This window comes from Ursus maritimus, unplaced genomic scaffold, assembly GCF_017311325.1.
Source record: "Ursus maritimus isolate PB19 unplaced genomic scaffold, ASM1731132v1 scaffold_17, whole genome shotgun sequence".
In the NCBI taxonomy this organism is placed as follows: Eukaryota; Metazoa; Chordata; class Mammalia; order Carnivora; family Ursidae; genus Ursus; species Ursus maritimus.
In genome coordinates, this window is record NW_024424119.1 from 24019228 (window position 1) to 24037399 (window position 18172).

Below are 18172 nucleotides of genomic sequence, written 5' to 3' on the forward strand. Positions count from 1 at the left end.
TTCGGCTTCTAGGTTTTGGGATCCTCATTCCTTTCTACCCCTCAAACATAATAACTGACACCCCATCTCTAAGGCAGTTTCCTCCCAGCCTGGCTGGTCCAGTGTTTGATGGGACTTCTAACCCTCTCTCTGGGGTGCCATGGTTTTATCCCTGAAGCTATCCCCTGGAAAACCTGGAGTCTTCTTGGCTTTAGAGATGCTTCCTAGAGCTTTGGGTCCTGCAGAGAATTGTAACTTCCCTCTTTGCCTTGCAGGAGATAAGGTGTCTGGCAGTGCAAATGAGATGGTGGCTTGAGTCTTGGAATCATCTAGTCTGAGTTGGTTTATTTGTGCCACCTCATTGCAGACCCAGCCCAGAGCACCTTGTCTACTTCCCACATCTCCCTCACCCCCCAGACACACTCACCCAGCTTCACTTGGAGCGGGGATGGTTTGTAATTCATGGCTACTGACTCACCCTCCCGGGCGTCACAGTCCCCGTCTGAGATGGAGGCGGCGGCTGGGTCCTGTGGGGAGAAAGCAGAGTGACAGGAAGTTGTTAGGTAGTGAATATATGGGGCTGCTCTCAGTCCTGAAGCTGGTCTTCCCACCCATCATCTGGGGGCATTCACCCCTAGCAGTAGACAGGTAATTCAAGGAAGGAAAGGCAAACCCATATATGCTGGAAGGAAGACCCTGAACCGGGTAAAAAAGCTGCAGATCTCAGCCCCACTTACACCCACCTAGGTGTCTGTCTTCAAAGACCTGTGTGAGCCAGCCTCCCCCGAGAAAGCCTATCATGACTCCTTAAACCCACAGGATCTCCCATACTAGTTGTGCTGTTCCTTAGGGGCCTTCCTGTATACTTATTTGGAAAGGTCTTTCTAGGTTCCTGTGAGTTTAATGCTGGATTAAGGTTAGAGTAGATGCTCCCTAAGACAGGCCTTCTCTCCTTCTGCTTTCTCTAGCATTGGATGGGTCCCTTCACTGGATCCACAGAACTAACTGGCCAAGCCAGGCCAGACTTCAAGACTATAGCCAATGGGCAAAAGAGTTCTCATGAGAACTTCTTCATTTCACAGATGAATCCTAAAGAGTGTCTCCTGAAAGGTTGGCTGGGTATGGTAGGTGAGAAGATGAATAATGGCAAATCAGCTGGTGACCAGTTAGTCCTGTGCTACTCGGTAATCTAGCCTCACTGTTTCCTCCAAAACACCCCAAACCTCTGCTACAAGGTCCAAGGCCCTGGACCACCCTACTGTAGTCAGTTGGAAGGGGCTACAGTCATGCACTCCCTGAGAGACTGATGACCAACCACTGATACAGGTACTGCCACTCTAGGCATCTGCCAGGATTAAAGAATGGTAAGCCCAAGGTCAGAACTGCAGAGCAGACCCAAGGCTCTGTCTGTTCTGCCTCTGGGGGTGCAGACAGCAGACAGACAGGTAGAACGCTCCAGAATTGGCCCCGCAGTGTCAGGCCCAGGGATCTGAGTGACCCAGCAAGGGAAGGACATAAAACCATGATGGTGGCTTCTGTTCTCTTTAGAATGAGGCAGTGGGGATGAAAACAAGCTCATCATTAAGCAGAAAGGAAAAAGTCTAGAATGTTTGGGAGGGAAATCCTGGCCTTGCCTGTGTTATTTCAGGCCATCCAGAGTACAAGACCCTGGGTGGGCTCTGTTGCCACAGTGGCTTATGAGTTCCTGAGGGCAGAACCTGGGCCTCTGTTCTCTGCTCTGAACCGCACCCCTTAGCTAGGATGGTAGGGGGTAGGGCACAGAACAAGCGGGGTGCTGCAGTGCCCCTGCATCTTGGGCAGCTTCCCATGCTGCAATCCTCTCCAATCCTTTTTTCTCATCCTCCTTTGTCTCAGCTCCTCCTGAGAGACTCCCTAATGGACAGCATTTGTCCCATGCAGACTTGGGCCCTTACATGCCTCTCTGTGGCCAAAACAGCCTTGAGGTGCTACCTGCAGGGAGCATGAAGCCCTGACAGCGGGCGTCTGGCTTTCCCCCTAGGCCACAGGTAGGACTCACTCCCAAAGCAGCTTGAGGGATGACTTCTCAAAGGGTAAAGCCCATAAACATGCCTGTGGGATCCTACCAGGAAAGCACTGGCACCTTTCCAATTTCCTTAGTCACATTACTTTTTCTGTAGCATTTCTCACATGAAACACATACCATATTCATTTGGATATGGTTTCCTCTTCTGGCTTTGAGGACACTGTGATCCTTGGCTCATGTTACCTCTTTAACCATCAGTTTTTACTCCTCCCACAGCCCTTTGTCTCCTCAGCAGGTTCTGGCCCTCAGCCCGCCTCTCTCCTTGGGAAGCCTGATGTCTCCTACAGTTTAGAGTAACATTTTTACATTGGTGACTTCTAAATCTATGGCCTTCCCAATCATGCATCTTCTCTGGAACCCTCCACCCCATCCATCCATGTAAACCTCACTGTCCTTTCCCTGGGGGTGACTTTAAACACATGAGCCCCTCCGGCATTTGGGGCTAACCTTTCCCTCCTCAGCACAGATGAGTTCATCAGAGTTGCTTCTCAGTCTGGAGGTACTGGCTGGAAATGGTAACACTGGAGGGAAACTATGCAGGAAGGATAGGGTCTGAGTGGGGGTTGGGAAGCTGTTGAGCAATTCTGGTCACAGGGACCCACATTTGGTCCTCAACACCACTGGGCAGGTCTTGGTGGCTTTTGACCCTGAGGGAAACTGCCAGTTCCTGTGGGTCATAACCCAGGGTGCAGAGCCCTAGGCTTGAGAAGTCCCATGCAAAGCCCACCATTCAGCATCTCCCCTGTCACTGTCCAAGATAGAAGGCCATCTTAGTGGCAAGAACAAAGATCTCTGGCGCCGTGCCTGAAAATTCAAGTCTTTACTGTGGGCTTCCTGTATGTCTTCCCTGAGAAACACAGCCAATGCACCATGACCATCGCATGGAAATGTAATCAGGTTAAATGTGAAATATTCATGAATGTTAAGTATCAGAGAGAATCCAGGCAGAAGGAAATGTCTGGCTCCAAGAAATCAGGGGGAATTTAAAATGCCCCCCAAGGACATCTGACAGGAGTTAGCTAGATCCGGGAACTAGAGTGGGGATTAGCAAGATTATTAAACACTCAGTGGAGACAGACATTGAAATGCATCTCTAACAGCAACCAGTGTTTCTGCAATCCTTCAAACAAATTCTCCACAGACTGCAGAAATGATTAATAGCCCAGTCTCACTGTTTCTGGGACAGGATATATAGGCTAATGGCCAGTGCAAAGCCAATATAATTAGAGGAAGGCAAAAGTGCCAGAAGAATCCTTAGAGTTAGTCTGGTCCAGTAAGTTTCATTAAACTGTGTTCTCTGAACCCTGTGCCTTGGGCGGGGCTGAGTGCAAGGGGGAAGCAATAGTGGTGAGAATGGAGATGCTCTTTCATTTCTTATACATCAACCTTTCTACAAAATTTTGTCTGGAGAAAGGGTTCTTTTACAACAACAACAACAAAATTAAAATCCATTGATTTGATATGCCTGGCTGAGTCAGTTGGTAGAGCAAGTGATTCTTGATCTCGGGGTTGTGAGTTTGAGCCCCACGGTGGGTGGAGAGATTACTTAAAAATAAAATCTTTAAAAAAAATCCATTGATTTAATCCAATCTGATCCTTTAAAAATGTTTTATTAAGGAAATTATTAAAACTTACACAAAAGTAGAGAAAATAATGTTGTGAGATCCTGGGTACTTATCATCCACTTCAACAAATTCAACTCTTCAACCCATTTTTTTTTTTAAAGATAAATCTTGGCTCCTCCATTTACCAGCTGTGTAATATGGGCTTCAGTTTCCTTATCTGTAAAATGGGACTAATATTAATTCCTACGTAAAAGGTTCTTGTGAGGCTAAAATAAGTTAATAGATGTGAGCATTTTATAGTACATACTAAGCAATATATCCGTGCTATTATAAAGGTATTAATAGAGGTTCCTTAAGGCCCACACAATCATGGACAGTATGTCCTGGGAGTGACTGGCCCACAGCTGCAGCCCTGGCATCACACAGGTTGGGGCCTGGATTACATAAGAAAGTATCTGTGGAAAAGGTATTCCCTCCACAAGGTTATGAGGGGCCTGACCATTCTGCCTCCTCCTTCTCCTTACTCCGATATGCTATATTTCCTTCATTTATTTATCAGTGGCAAGCCTGAAGCTCATAAAGATAAACAGAAAGTAGTCCCATCCTTAAGGAGCTCCCAATAATTATCTATTGTCAAAAAACCAGATGAGTCCGAGAAGATAAATACAGTATTTAGAAATAAGGAAGTCATAAGTGGCCTCAGAAAGCACAGTTTTAGTTGAATAGTAGGAACAGAATCCAGATTACAGAAGATTTAGGAGGGAATAGGAAAAGAGAAAGTAGAAACAGTGAACATAGATATTCTTTCAAGGAGTCAGACTAAGAGAAGGAATGAGAATAAATGATAGCCAGAGGGAACTTTGGAGTTGAAGAATTTCTTTTGACCTAGGGAACATTTGACCAATGTCCTAGACTGAGGGGAAAGAAACTAGGTAGAAAAGGAGACGTTTGATATGGCATGCTCCTGGAGGACTCAAGAGGAGATGGAAACAGAGTCTTGGGCCAGAGAAGGAAGGCTCCCTACTGAAATGGAAGGGAGATGAAGATGAGTAGGGGACGCAGAGAACATGGAGGCAGAAAGGTAGGTGGAAAGTTAAAGGAGTTCATTCCTAAAAGCCTAGTTAGGTAAAGGAAGAAGTTGAATACTAAGAGGTTGGGGAGAAAAGGGTTTTGTGACTGGCCAGAAGAGTAAGGAGGTCAGACCGGCTGGGCTTCTAGCTACAAATCCTTATCTTTTACCTAGGTGTCCTTGATCTTGTCACAGGATGAAAGACGCTCTCCGTGGTGCTGAACAATTTTGCCCTTGCCTTGTGGACTGAGCATGAATGATTTGGAATAGAGACATGATTCAGTTTTAGCTTTCCCACAAGAAAGGTAACCTCTGTCCTTACATCCAAGCACTAATTCTCAGAAAAATGGAAATTTAAATGGATTCAGAATGAAGTATGAAGAGGCAAAGAGCTTGCACCAACATTATCTAATCTTTCTTCACCGAAAACATGTGAATTTTCCTCTAGGTTTACGAGGGAGTTAGCAGAGGCAGTTCTGAATTGTGAAAGGCTACCTCTGGAATAGTCCTGTCTGTACCCTGTTCAGTTCCCTTGGGTGGAAGCAGAAATCAGGGCAAACTTAGAGCAGGAACAGGGCCAGGAAGAAAGATAACACTGAAAAGGAAACAGGAAAGCAGGGAAGACCTGGAGCTCAGGCCATTCTCTGACATGTGGGTACAGCAAGATAAGGCATCAAAGACCAACATTTATATCTGTCACAATTTGTCCAGAGGTCAGCTCAGAAACTACCTGGGGTCTCCTGTTCAAGGTTATGCCACTCCCCAAAACATCTCTTGCCAGTGGGTAGAAATAAACATGTTTTTAGATATCATATTTTAGAGAGAGATACAGAAAATACAACTCAATGCCTTTATGTCCAATCTCCATGGCTGGGCAGAAACCTAACCTCCCATCCAAGAATATTCCGTAGCAATGTAGGCATTGGTTAGACCTCTCTACTTCCCTGCAGACGGCTGTTTATTCAGACTGTAAGGCATTCCCATCTGTTTCTGACTCCACACCTCAACAGGAGAATCATTTGACCAATAACAGCTCTTTGTGGTATGACCTGAAGTCCTGAGTCCTATTTCCTGGGTCTGAGTTTTGGGCAGCTTCCACTTGTACTCCCCATCTCCCCTTCTCCAGGATTTCTCCAGGAGCTGCCTGCAGTGCCAGGCAATTGGCTAGGACTTCTATCTTTTGGGGACATGATAAGAACTTTATGGGGCCCACTTATGAGGAAGAACAAAGACCTCTCACAAGTGTAAGGTCTTTGGGGAAGATCAAGGAAACATAAGAGAGACCATCTTTCCAAATGCCACTAGTGGCTTCTACAAAGAGGGGAAGAAGAATTGAAAAAAAAAATCTGTGAAGCCTAAATTTGCAAGAGGGGGCAGAAGATCCTTCCTAGCTCAGAGAGGCCTCTTTTATTAGTCTAAATCTCCTTAATCTTCTAGTTTTTTCTTCAAAAGAAGACGTAGTTAAAATGAAGTCAACACACTGAGTGTCCACTCTCTTTCCAGCTCTGGAGTAGCTACTGGTGGTTGCATGCGAAGAAGGAAAGCACTCTGTCTTTATACACACCACACTTCTGCAGAGGCATTTTGGGGCAAAGTAAAGTTAACCACAAAGAAGTAGAACGGGTTTTTATGTTACAGCTGGAGTGTGAGAACTCAAATTGGTCCTGTGATTAACTGAGAATTTTTTTTCTGTCTCCTTAAACAGCTTAGTGGAATTCATTACCAAAAACAAGCACCACCAGGCCTTAGTATCTTTGTAGTGGCTGTCATTGGGAGAACCAAAATCGAGAAGGGTTCTGCTGACCCCAGGCCTAATAACAACCACAACCACAGCAAGGTTAGTAGATTTTTCTATTATAACATAATACATGCTAAAATTTTTAAAATTCATCTTTTGTTTCACTACCTTGAGACAACCCCTGTTAATGTTCTAGTGTATTTAAGTCTTGTGTGTATACCACAGTAGCAACACTCTGGGGTTTCCCTCTCTAGGAGCTGGTGTTTCTCCTCATGATCACAGGGGTGGGCTCTATGTACCATGTTGGTTTAGTGTGGCCCCACTCTTGCTTGGATCAGACAGAGCCAATCAGAGTCTTCCCCAGAACAGAAGTAGGACTAAGAGGAGATGTAAAGCTCAAGACTGTAGATTAGGTAGCAGAGAAAGCCACTGGGCAGGGAGACAAGAATAAAGCTGATGTTCAGAAAGAAGCAGACACAAGAGATAGAGAAAGTCCTTCCTCGGCTCTGGTTCTAGAACTTGCTCCACCCTTCTAAAGCTTGAAGGGCACACCTGTCCTTGAATACTATGAGAAATTCTAGTGTCCTTATAGTCTAGTTTCCTTTTTAACTTAAACTGGCTTGAGTTGAAATTTGTTACTATAACCAGAGAGTGCCAACTAATACCCATACATAGAAAAACATTTAAAGAAAAACAAACTAGGGCGCCTGGATGACTCAGTTGGTTAAGCGTCTGCCTTCGGCTCAGGTCATGATCTCAGGGTCCTGGGACCAAACCCTGCTCAGCAGGGAGTCTGCTTTTCCTTCTCCCTCTGCTTCTTCTCCCGTTCCTGCTCTCTCTCTCTCACTACTCTCTCAAATAAAGAAAGAAAAATAAAGAAAAACAAACTGTATCTTATATGTATTTTCATTTTGAGAGAGAGAAAAAGAGTACAAGTGGAGGGGCAGAGGGAGAGGAAGAGAGAGACTCTTAAGTAGGCTCACGACCCTGAGATCATGACCTGAGCCGAAATCAAGAGTTGGATGCTTAACCAACTGAGCCACCCAGGTGCCCCTTATATTCTGTATTTTTAAAAATTAGTATTTGAATATAATCAACTCTCCATATTTTTACACAGTTTTTGAAATCATCAGTTTAATGGCTGCATAATATCCACAAAGGGGATGTACAATAACTTTTTTTTTTGTACAATAACTTTTTAGCCATTCACTTATTTTGGACATTTAGGTTGCTTACAATTTTTCACTATTATAAATAATGCTATGTTGAAATCCATATATATTTGCATTTAGGATAATTTCTTTTTTAAAAAAAGATTTTATTTATTCATTTGAGAGAGAGAGCGCATGAGTGTGAGTGGGGGGAGGGGCAAAGGAAGAGGGAGAGAATCTCAAGCAGATTCCTCACTGAGTGCAGAGCCCGACATGGGGCTCAATCCCATGACCCCGGGATCATGACCTGAGCCAAAACCAAGAGTTGGCTGCCCAACTGACTGAGCCACCCAGGTACCCCTAGGATACTTTTTAAAATAAAGTAGAAGTATAACGTCAAAAAGCAGGAGTGCTTTTAGGATTCTTGATACATGTTGCCAAACTGTTTTCCCAAAGGATTGTTCCAATTTACAATGCCTCCAGTTATGATTGAGGGCTATAGTTGGTTTTTAATATTTTATTTCTCACTGTGTGCCAGGGAATTTCAGGTCATCACACCTATCCATCATCTTGCAAGAGAACTGTGCCTCAGTCCTTACATACCTGGTGGCCATGGGGAATCTTCTTTCAAAGAATAGAATTCCCTCTGGGCATCACCTGCCAGACAAAATATGCCTGACTTGAGGCCAACAATTAAGAACAAAAGGAGAGAAGATTTTGTTACACTGAAGTTTGGGAAAAACTCTAAATGGGGATAGTAATTGCCGGGTGGCTGGCCACCATGCTTCAGCTGGTCCTTGGCCTGTGCCAGCACATCAGCTGTAGGAACCGTGCCTAACTGCAGAGCCAGGAGGCAAACTTCACAGAATGAGTATCCCTTGCTTCCAGACTTGGGGTAGGAGAATTAACCAAAATGGTTCTGGGGTTATCCCAGTAAGAGTGGCGGCTCCTACTCCCTTACCCATTATTTAGTTTTCAAAAATAGCTACTCAGAAACTACTCAGGGGGAAAAAAAAGAATGATGAAAGATATAAAGCTAGTACTTGGATGGCAAAGAACTAGATTCATTTTTTAAATGAGGAGACAAGGGGTCAGTGAGTTTTTTAAAAGATTTAGAATCCTGCTCTGCCTCCTTCACGGTTAGGACTGCTTGTCCTAGACTGATGTTCTGCTATTCATTCCCATTCCTACTCACCTGGAAACCCTATGACTAAAAAGCCTTTCTTTGGGAGATAGGACAAATACCTCAACTCAGGGACCCCCACTGTAGCAGCTGTGTCTTGAGGGAAGCCTAGGGGACATAAAGGCCTAGGGGATAAGCCTCATAACCCAAGAGGTAGGAACCAGAGCCAGAAACTGAGAAACCTTGGTTCCTCTGGGAGGCCTGGCCTGGCCTAGCCCCTGTGACTTTCATCCCTATCCTTAAGCTTATACCCCGAATCAGATGTTCAAGAGTCTCCTGCCTTATTTTGGACTAGCTAGAGACGCAGGTCTTGGCCTATACAGTCTTGCGACCTAGACGATTTCCAAGCTCCCTATCCTGCCACACCTCCTCTGGCCCCCATTTCCACCTCTTTAGGGAAAGACTATCTCACTTAATGGAGAAAGGGGTGAAGGTGTAAAGTTCTTTAAACATAGATCAACAATGGTTAAAATGGCTAATTCTAAGTTATGAAAAAATGGAAGAAAATAAAACATGGACTGGTAGGGCCTGAAGCAGAAGGAGAAAATGTGTGAGGGCGGGCAGTGAATAGAAGGCAGTCTCTTCTCTCTCTTTCTCCTTTCTTTTTTGCTTCTGTTTCAGAAAACACAGACTTTGGAGATGAGGCCTATGAAGGGAGAGGAAAATGATTCTAAAATCAAGGGAGCTGGAGAGGTCAAGGGATTCTGGGTTGAGTTTCTGGGGTCCTTCTGCTCAGGCAGGGCTCAGAGGAGGGCAAGAAGGGAACCAGATGTTCAGGGCTAACAAAGCTTTAGGGAGCATGTCCAGAGGATCTTTTGGTTTCCTTCCAGGATGTGAATTCTAGTTCCCCAAGGTAAGAACAGAAGCACAGAACTCTGAGGAAAGATGCTGCCCAGGAATCAATAGAGGGCATTTGGTTGGAGAGTCCTTGGGACTGGCCCTTCAGCCCTGCACATGGGAGGAAGGTGAAGCAGGAGAAATGTCAACACACATTAACATTTGGTCTAGGCCAGACCGACTTGTGGGTCTTCACTTGGATCTTGGCCCCAAATCTCACTGAAGTGTTTTTGGTAAGCTTCAATTACTCAAGGGACTGAGCCTGTCCTGCACTAGTTCATGAATCTTTTGGACTCCTTCTTTTCCCAAGAAAACAAAGTAATAATCTGGCAGTCTATGGAATACCCTCACACAACTGCCATTTCTGATTCTTTTCCTCGGGCCTTGGAAGAGTAAAGAGCTACCTGTCTGCAATGGACAATGGACTCAGAGGGCTGGTATCAAACAGCTTCTCCCTTCTGTGAAATTTCCTACCTCTTCCTCACCTTTCAGCCTGTTCTAACTCTCTAACCTTCATTAAGCCTGGCAAGCACCACTGTTTGCTCACAAAGACAACTTACATCTCTAAAGCTTAGCTCTCTGGACAGAACAGTCTCGTATTCTTTCCTTTTTGTCATCCCAGTAATTAAATATCAGTGAGCTCACCACTTGTTAAAATAACCTTGATAGTCACTGAATACCAGCATGGCGCAGGCAGGGAACAATGTACTTTGAGGAGTGAAAAATACCAAGACCTGCTTCTTGCCAAGAAGACTTTAGTCTAATGGTAAAAAGAAGACGGGAACACATAGCAACCCATTTAAGGCAGTGAGAGGAGCATGAGAGACAGGAATGCATGAAGGGTGGTAGGAGCACAGAAGAGAGAGTGACGGTGGTGAAGGTTTGTTATCCTCCCTAACACAGAGGGTTGGGCCTGGGCAGAAACCTGGTGAAACCAGAGGCTCACCTATTGGGTGGCTGGCAAAAGAGCAATGATAGTTGAGGCTTAGGGCTAAGACTCTATTCTAACTACTTTTAGTTACCACTGATGCTATCGGGCAGTCAGCCTACTCCATTTCCAGGGGTGGGGGCAAGTACAACAGGGCCTTTTCCTTACCACTGAGATGCACAAACAACTCTCCCACAGAGAAAATCAAGAGGCTCTAGGTGGATGGCTAAGAAGTGTTTCTATTGGGAAAGCAAAAAGAGATTGAGTTCTAAGAGTGCTTAAGAGAGAGATATGGTGGCTCTGGTAAAACAAATTCTTGCTGCTTCCAACCAAGCCTAGGGCCTGCCATCACTCTTAACAGGCATGCTTTGTGCAGCAGAGATGTTAATGTTAAAGGCTCCTGGAGGCTCAGAGCCCAGCCCAGTGGTGGAGGTCAGAGAGGGGAAGGAGAAGGTTAACTCTACAAAGGCTCATAAAGCCCTATCTGAGTTTCTGTTAAGTAGGGAGGGAGGGAGGGAGGGAGAGAGAGAGAGAGAGAGAGATGCCAGTTGGTGGTGGAACATTAGGGGAGGGAAGAGTCTAGCCTAGCACAAATCCAAGGCAAGTTTCCAGCAATGAAGCCAGCTGGTTGCTGGTTATGAATCCCTTCAGGGAAACAGTACTCATCTGCTAAACTAGGTGGTCCTAGGGTCCCTGTTGGAGGGTTTCCCCAGGCTCACAGTGGTAAAGAGCCTTTCTCTACTCATTGGTCACTCTCTAGCTAACTCAAAGGTATAATCTCACTCCTGGGGCATTCACAGGAAGGGGCCCTAAAACAACACATAACCAGTATCTACCCAAAGAGCCCCCTACAGCTCTGTAGCCCACACCCCTAGGAACACCTCCTTTGTTCTAACTATACTCCCTCACAGCTCCTCCCCACTTGTGCAGTCTTCATCTCTTCTAGACAGGTCTGACATATATGCACAGCCTATACCCCTCCACACCTGCTGAGCTTATCTGTGTGCCTGTAGGATAGTGCTTCTTAAACGTTAATGTGCTTACGAATCACCTGGGGATATTGTTTAAATGCAGATTCCAATTTAGTAGATCTGAATGGTGCCTAAGTGTATTTCATACAAGCTCCCAAGTGATACCAATGCTCCGAATACAGGGACGACACTTTGAACAGCAAGGCTCTAGGCCACCCCCTCTATACCCACACCATCCCCAGACAACCTCTCAAACAGCTCTCTGCCCCCACCTTAACCTGGTTTTATACTCTTAGTGCCAAGGGAGGACAATGGTTTGGTCGGGGAGGAGGGAGGAGAGAGGACCCAAAGCTCATGTTGGGGAGGCAGCTCTGCTAAGAGCTCTGGCTGAGCCAAGGCAGGGAGTTGTTCATAGCAATGCAGACCAGGTGTGGTTCTTCTGGAATTCAGCAGATAGTTTATTTAATATTGCTCGAACACCTGTTATCTGCTATATGCACAGCTATGGTGCTTGGTGTTTTGTATATATTATTTCATTTAATACTCCTAAAAGGTAAGGTAAGTAAGGTAAATGTCAGTCCCATTTTAAAACTGAAGAACTAGGTTATTTAAAGCAATATATTCAAAGTCACACCTTGAAGGTGGTTAAGCACTAGAATATGAATCTAACTTGTCATTTCTTATACCCAACCCCTTCTTAGAGACATCAGATAAAGTCATGAGATTAACAACACGTCAGAACTTACACAGCTGTGGGACTGTTGTCTTGTAAAGCAGGCACTTGGAAGGCTCGTACTAGTCTCATCCTGTCTCCAGTGCTCTGCACACATTTGAAGCCCCTCTTTAGAAAATGGCATTGATGCTTTTTCTTTTTTTAATTTTTTAAAAGGATTTTATTTATTTATTCGACAGAGATAGAGACAGCCAGCGAGAGAGGGAACACAAGCAGGGGGAGTGGGAGAGGAAGAAGCAGGCTCATAGCAGAAGAGCCTGATGTGGGGCTCGATCCCATAACGCCGGGATCACGCCCTGAGCCGAAGGCAGACGCTTAACCGCTGTGCCACCCAGGCGCCCCATAGAAAATGGCATTGATGCTTTCTGATTAGCAACTTCTTGCTCAACAAGTGTTCCATAGGAAGGAAATATTGGAGTCACTGAAACAGTCAACACCTCAAGATAGAGAAAGACAGACAAGCAGGAAGCAGCAAGCAAGAAAAAGTCATGGGGACTGAGAAGTCTGAGCCCAGGAGAGAAAAGCAGATGACAGTGTTAAAAAAAAGGAGATGAAAGAGTCTCAGTCATGGGATGTCTGGGTGGCTCACTCAGTTAACATCTGTCTTTGGCTCAGGTCATGCTCTCAGAGCCCAGGATCGAGTCCCGCATCAAGCTCCTTGCTCAGCAGGGAGCCTGCTTCTCCCTCTGCCTGCTGCTCCCCCTGCTTGTGCTCTCTCTCTCTGACAAATAACTAAATAAAATCTTTAATTAAAAAAAAATGAAAGAGTCTCAGTCACCAATTCAGTTCTGGTCCAATTAGGGGCACTTGTATTCTAGGCACTAGCAGATACAAAGATAATGAAGAACTAGTATGTAAGGCAAATGAATAAACAGATAATTTTTAATAATATGCCAAGTGCTACAACAGAGGTTTGTGTAGAGTATTATCTGTACACAGAACAGAAGCACCTCTTCTACCCTGGGGAATTAGGGAAGACTTCTCCAAAGAAAGCTGAGGCATGAAGAATGAGTAGGAGATAGAAATGAACCAGGTGAAGAAAGGAGTAGGGAAAGAAAAGCCAAGGCAAGAAAAGAAAGGAGTAGGGAGGAAGAGACACATGACTACATAGCAGGCAAAAGGAATAGCCCAATTTTGCTGGAATGTTAAGTGGTGGGGTGAAGTGGCAGGTGATGAGACTAGAACAGGAGGAACGCTAAAATCATGAAGGGCTTTGTAAATCACATTCAGGACTTTGGACTTTAATGGAAAATAATGGGATCAGAGAAGAAAAACATATCAAGGTCATACTGCCAGGGCTTAGTGGCTGACTGAATCTGGGTTTGAGGAGAAAGACCTAGGCACAGATGACTCCTAGGTTTCGTGTGTGTGTGTGTGTGTGTGCACCTATAAATATGAAGGATCAGAGGAAAGAACTTGGGGGAACACCAACAATGAAGGGGTAGACAGAAGAGGATTGACAGCCCTGGTCAGAGAAGCAGGGGACCAAGGAGAGGCTGGTGTCATGGATGTCTGGGAAGGATAAGATTTTGAGAAGGTTAATGTAAAACAGAGAGAAACAGAACCACAGTTCTAAAGGGGCTCTTATATGACGAGAGAGACTGGCGTGGAGGATGGTTGAGGCTAGGAGGTAGGAGCCAGGGGAGAAGGGCCAGATGTTTGAAGACGACAGGAAAAAGAATTCAAGACACACTGTTTACTCTGCGGTTTGCTCTATTTTTCTTTCAATGCTATGTGTCTGATTCTTGGGAAGCTTGAGACTCCCCAGAAATAAGCCCTATTAAAGTCTAGCCCTGGTCCAGAGACCATGGCAGGTCTGTTATTTCTTAGGAAGGGTGGGCAAGAGTAGTTTGAAGGCAAGAGAGGCTGACCAGGGCCTGGCCAATCTCAAAGCAGCAGCAAGCTGTGTTGGGGCGGGGGGTTGTAGTTGTCCCAAGTTCTGGCTGTACCACAGTCCCATGACTTAGCCTTGGGCCATTCTCCCCAGGCCACAGCAAAAATCACAAAAACCCTGGGCTTCTAATCCTTTAGGCAGGAGGCCTACACAGACCTAACAGGAGCAGCCTGGAATTCAGGACAGCGGGAAGCATCCTGCATTGAGCTTTTTCAAGAACCTGAAACACCTGCTCCACCAACCATGGACATCCAGGAGAGGCTCAGCGTTGGAAACTACACTCCAAGTGATCATGGTTACATAGTGATCATGATTTCTCACTTTTAAAACCTTTGATAATACTTTTCTATAAAAATAAACAAATAAAACTAAAGAACCATTTGACTTAGGTGGGCGTAGCTGGCTCAGTGGGTAGAGCGCACAACTCTTGACCTTGGAGTCATGAGTTTGAGCCCCATAATGGGCATAAAGTTTGCTTAAAAAAAAGAATTTGGGGTGCCTGCCTGGCTCAGTCAGTAGAGCATGCAACTCTTGATCTCGGGGTTTTAAGTTCAAGCCCCACATTGGATGCAGAAGTTATTTAAAAATAAAATCTTTTAAAAAAGAATAATTTGACTTAATTATTAATTCATCCCTTAGATATAGTAATGGAGTCACTGAACTGCATGCCTCCACTGTAAGAGAAGTTAAGATATGTGCAATTAGAGTTAAGGGTAGATTCTAGTTCTGTCTCCTGCATCCAAACACCAGAACCTATGGGTGAGTGGGCAGCGAGCAGGAAAACCAGGCTTGCACTAGCACTGGCAACCTCAATGAGGTTGGACTGACTCCTCCCAAAACCTTGACCTCAGGGGCTACTACATTTTGAAAACATCATGTTTTGGGGCAAAGAGACTGTTTCGTTATTTACAAAAATGGGTCTGTGAATGCTGCCAGAGCTGTTTGATGCATTTGAAATAACCCAATACGTTGAAAATTTTTGCTGTGAAAGGAATGTTTGTTCTGTAGAGTTAAATGGTGGTTGCAACTAGAAAAGAAACCCCAAAAGTTCCTGTGTTTCCTGGCAGGGGAACAATGCTTTCTCTTCATTTGCTTCATTCACAATCTTATGGCAGTCAGAAGGTTAGTTACAAGCCCTCACATCTGGGCTTCAAGGAAGCACAGAATAACCATTTCCAGGAGTATTTTGGATTCTACACGGACACTTAATTTCACAGGCAGTAAGGACCTGTCTTGTTCATATCATGACTTCTACTCTTCCCCCTATTCTCTTCTATCTTTCACTCCAAGGAAAACCTGAGCATTGGCTCTTCGGTGATTTTATCCTATCAGTGTTTAGGAGAGTACTTTTAAACTCCTTGTTACATCTAGGTGGGACCAAGACAAGTTCTCTCTATACAGATAGGAGAACTAATGGTCTATAGAAGGAACCCAAAAATCCAGTCAATGCTGGGCTGCTCTGGATTCTGAGAAAATTTTGTCACCCACCCCTCTGCCCCAGCCCCAGCCAACTGCAAATTGTCTGGATCGAGCTACTTTGACACGCTGATGTTATCAGCCTCATGGTGCCTGGAGCACGCAGATAGGAACAGGCAATGGCGCCGTCTCACCGGACATAGTAATGCAATTTAGTTTCCGAAATCCAAGTATAAAATCTTGAAAGCTGACATTTTTTTATCTACCACAGGAAGTGGGTGATAGTGTGGAATTCCCAGGGGAATCATCAAAATGCGGAAATGGCTTCTGTCATATATTAATAAACAGTTCAAAGCAGTGGGAAAATGTACAGAGAGGATCTGTAGGGAAAGTTAAGTGTCTAGTTCTTCTTGCCCCTCCTTCTCCCTCCTCTGAGCTCTGCTGCCAGGTGACCACTCCACTTCTAGCTGGGGCTAGAACCTCTCCTGAGCATCGCTGTGAGAGCCCCCCTGTGCTGGGGAGATGGAAGAGGCACACCCCTGGGGGCGTGCCATAGCAGTCTGGGTGGGTCTCAACCAGCCCTTTTTTGGAAAGGGGCTATTCAGACTGGGCTAGGAATGGTGGCAAAGAAACAGTCGCTTGCCTTCCCTTCCATTTCCCCAACATCATCCCATACCACTCTTCCCCCAGATTACCACACTTTGCATCATTGGTCTTTGTCCTGACAGAGCATGAAGAGCCTTCCTGCCTCATGCTCCCCCTTCTGGCTACATCTTACTTGTCCTTCACGCCTCAGCTGACACATCATCTCTTATAAAAAACTTCCCATGAATATCAGGATAGGTTAGGTCCCTCTATAATATACTCTCACAGCCCCACCCCCTTCCATTTCTTTCATGTACTTATCAAATTTTACTTCAATGAATACTTGTATAATTTATTAAATAAATGTTCATGAAGGTAGGGACCATGCCTATTTCTACTGTGTTCTCCCAGTGTCTAGCACAGAGAATGAAGGGCCTTAATCTGATGACAGACAAACAGATTGCTTTCTATTTGGTTTGAGCCACAGCAAGGCTCTTTCCGTAGCAGGAGGCAAAAGTCCGGGGGCCTGCCAGGCTGTGACAGGGCCTTGTCTAACGGTGTCCCAGACAGATGTTGTATTGTGTGCTCTTTGTAGGGCCACTTCTCTATGTAAGTCTCTGGCTGGGGGCTGAAAGATTGCCTTCCAGGAAGTTATTTTGGAGAACAGCCAAAGTAGGAGTCCCCAAACCCTCACTTACTCACTCACTCTCCTGAAGGCTTGACCTAGTTAAAACTCACTTAAGGTTCACGACCCAAGCGGCAGCTCAACTTCAGGTTGACCTCTTGTGGGGACTGATCATCAGCTGAGCAGACACAGCTTTCTTTGAGTCTCCAGGGCCAGGCTCAGATTTTGCTTGCAGATATACACTCCCACCATCAAATGAATAAGGCCCAACTCTTACTGTCAAGGTTTAGAGAAGTGGGAATCCGGCTTGGAACCAAACCATCAGAAAACCCTTTGGAGGGAGATAGAGGCAGGACTGCTCTGATCCTGTCTGTTCAAAGTGCTTTCTGACAACCTGGGCCTTACAACCATGTTTACCAGGCAGTGAAGCACCCAAGGCATGGGAGCACTTGGGAGTTCAGACGTAAGGGCAAGGAGACAGCAAAGGAAAACACAGGAAACCTCTCTGAACAGTAAGCACACCGCTGGCTGGAGAATAGGGCCTGTTGATTCCAGTTTTGCCTGTGAACTTCAGCACTGACTTTGAGAGTCTAGACAAGTCATTTCACTCTCTGAGTTCCCAGGTCTGTTTTTATTCAGACCCTGAAATTCCAGAAAGAGCCTGCAGGGCAGAGAGTAAATGAGTTGTCCCAGGTCAATGCCAGATGGCAGCCCTGGGATTAGAATTCATGGGCCCTTCTTTCCAGCCAGCTGCTCCTTCCCCCGAGCCCTGAACTGTTTCTTCTGAATGCTCAGGATTATATTCAATTTAGTAAGGTTTGTGGTCACATAATCACTGCTCCTAATAAAACAATGAATACAGAGCATCCGCTGTTAGGGAAGACAAACATGGGGGAGCCTTTGCCCCCTGAAAAAACAGGCCAAAACAAGTTCTGGCTGATATTAGGCCTGTCCTACTTGAACAAAAACCAACACAAACAACTGTCTTGGGATCTGACAGAGTCCTCATCTGTCTTGTTTCTTGTCCAGGCTTCCTTACATGTCAATAGCCTGTGCTCAATCCCACAGTAAGGGCCTTTCCTGGAAGCTAGAAAACACTGTTTCCACAGGAATGGGAGGAGCCAGCCTGAGGGACAGTCTGGATCTAGATCCTCTGAGCATCTTTTCATCCATAAATTAGTTACTACATTGTTAATGCTCCCATCTCCAGGAGTGTTACTCAGCTATACCTCTTCAGGTGGGGTGGAGGCAGCCCTACTCCTTCCAGCCCAAACTCTGTCAGGTCTACCCGTGGCTCAGCAAACACCAAATGCTCTTTTCTCCTCCCTGCCCTGGCCTGTCCCATTATGACTGGCTGGTGCTAAGAGAGGGAGCCTGCAGCTGTTTTCTGCTGGTTTCATATTGCTTTAGCACCTGTTTCTTTGACCAGGAAG

At 45.4% G+C, this 18172-nt stretch overlaps 1 protein-coding gene across 4 annotated transcripts in view; it reads right to left on the minus strand.

Moving 5' to 3' along the window:
- Positions 1-18172, minus strand: part of FAM219A (family with sequence similarity 219 member A) — a 52067-nt gene that overhangs the window by 6977 nt on the left and 26918 nt on the right. For 2 of the 4 annotated variants that reach the window (XM_040631539.1, XM_040631538.1), the window contains exon 2: positions 407-506. In XM_040631539.1, the coding sequence (XP_040487473.1) occupies positions 407-506 (100 nt within the window). The remainder of the gene's footprint in view (positions 1-406; positions 507-18172) is intronic. The other 2 variants (XM_040631541.1, XM_040631540.1) reach the window with 1 other exon arrangement.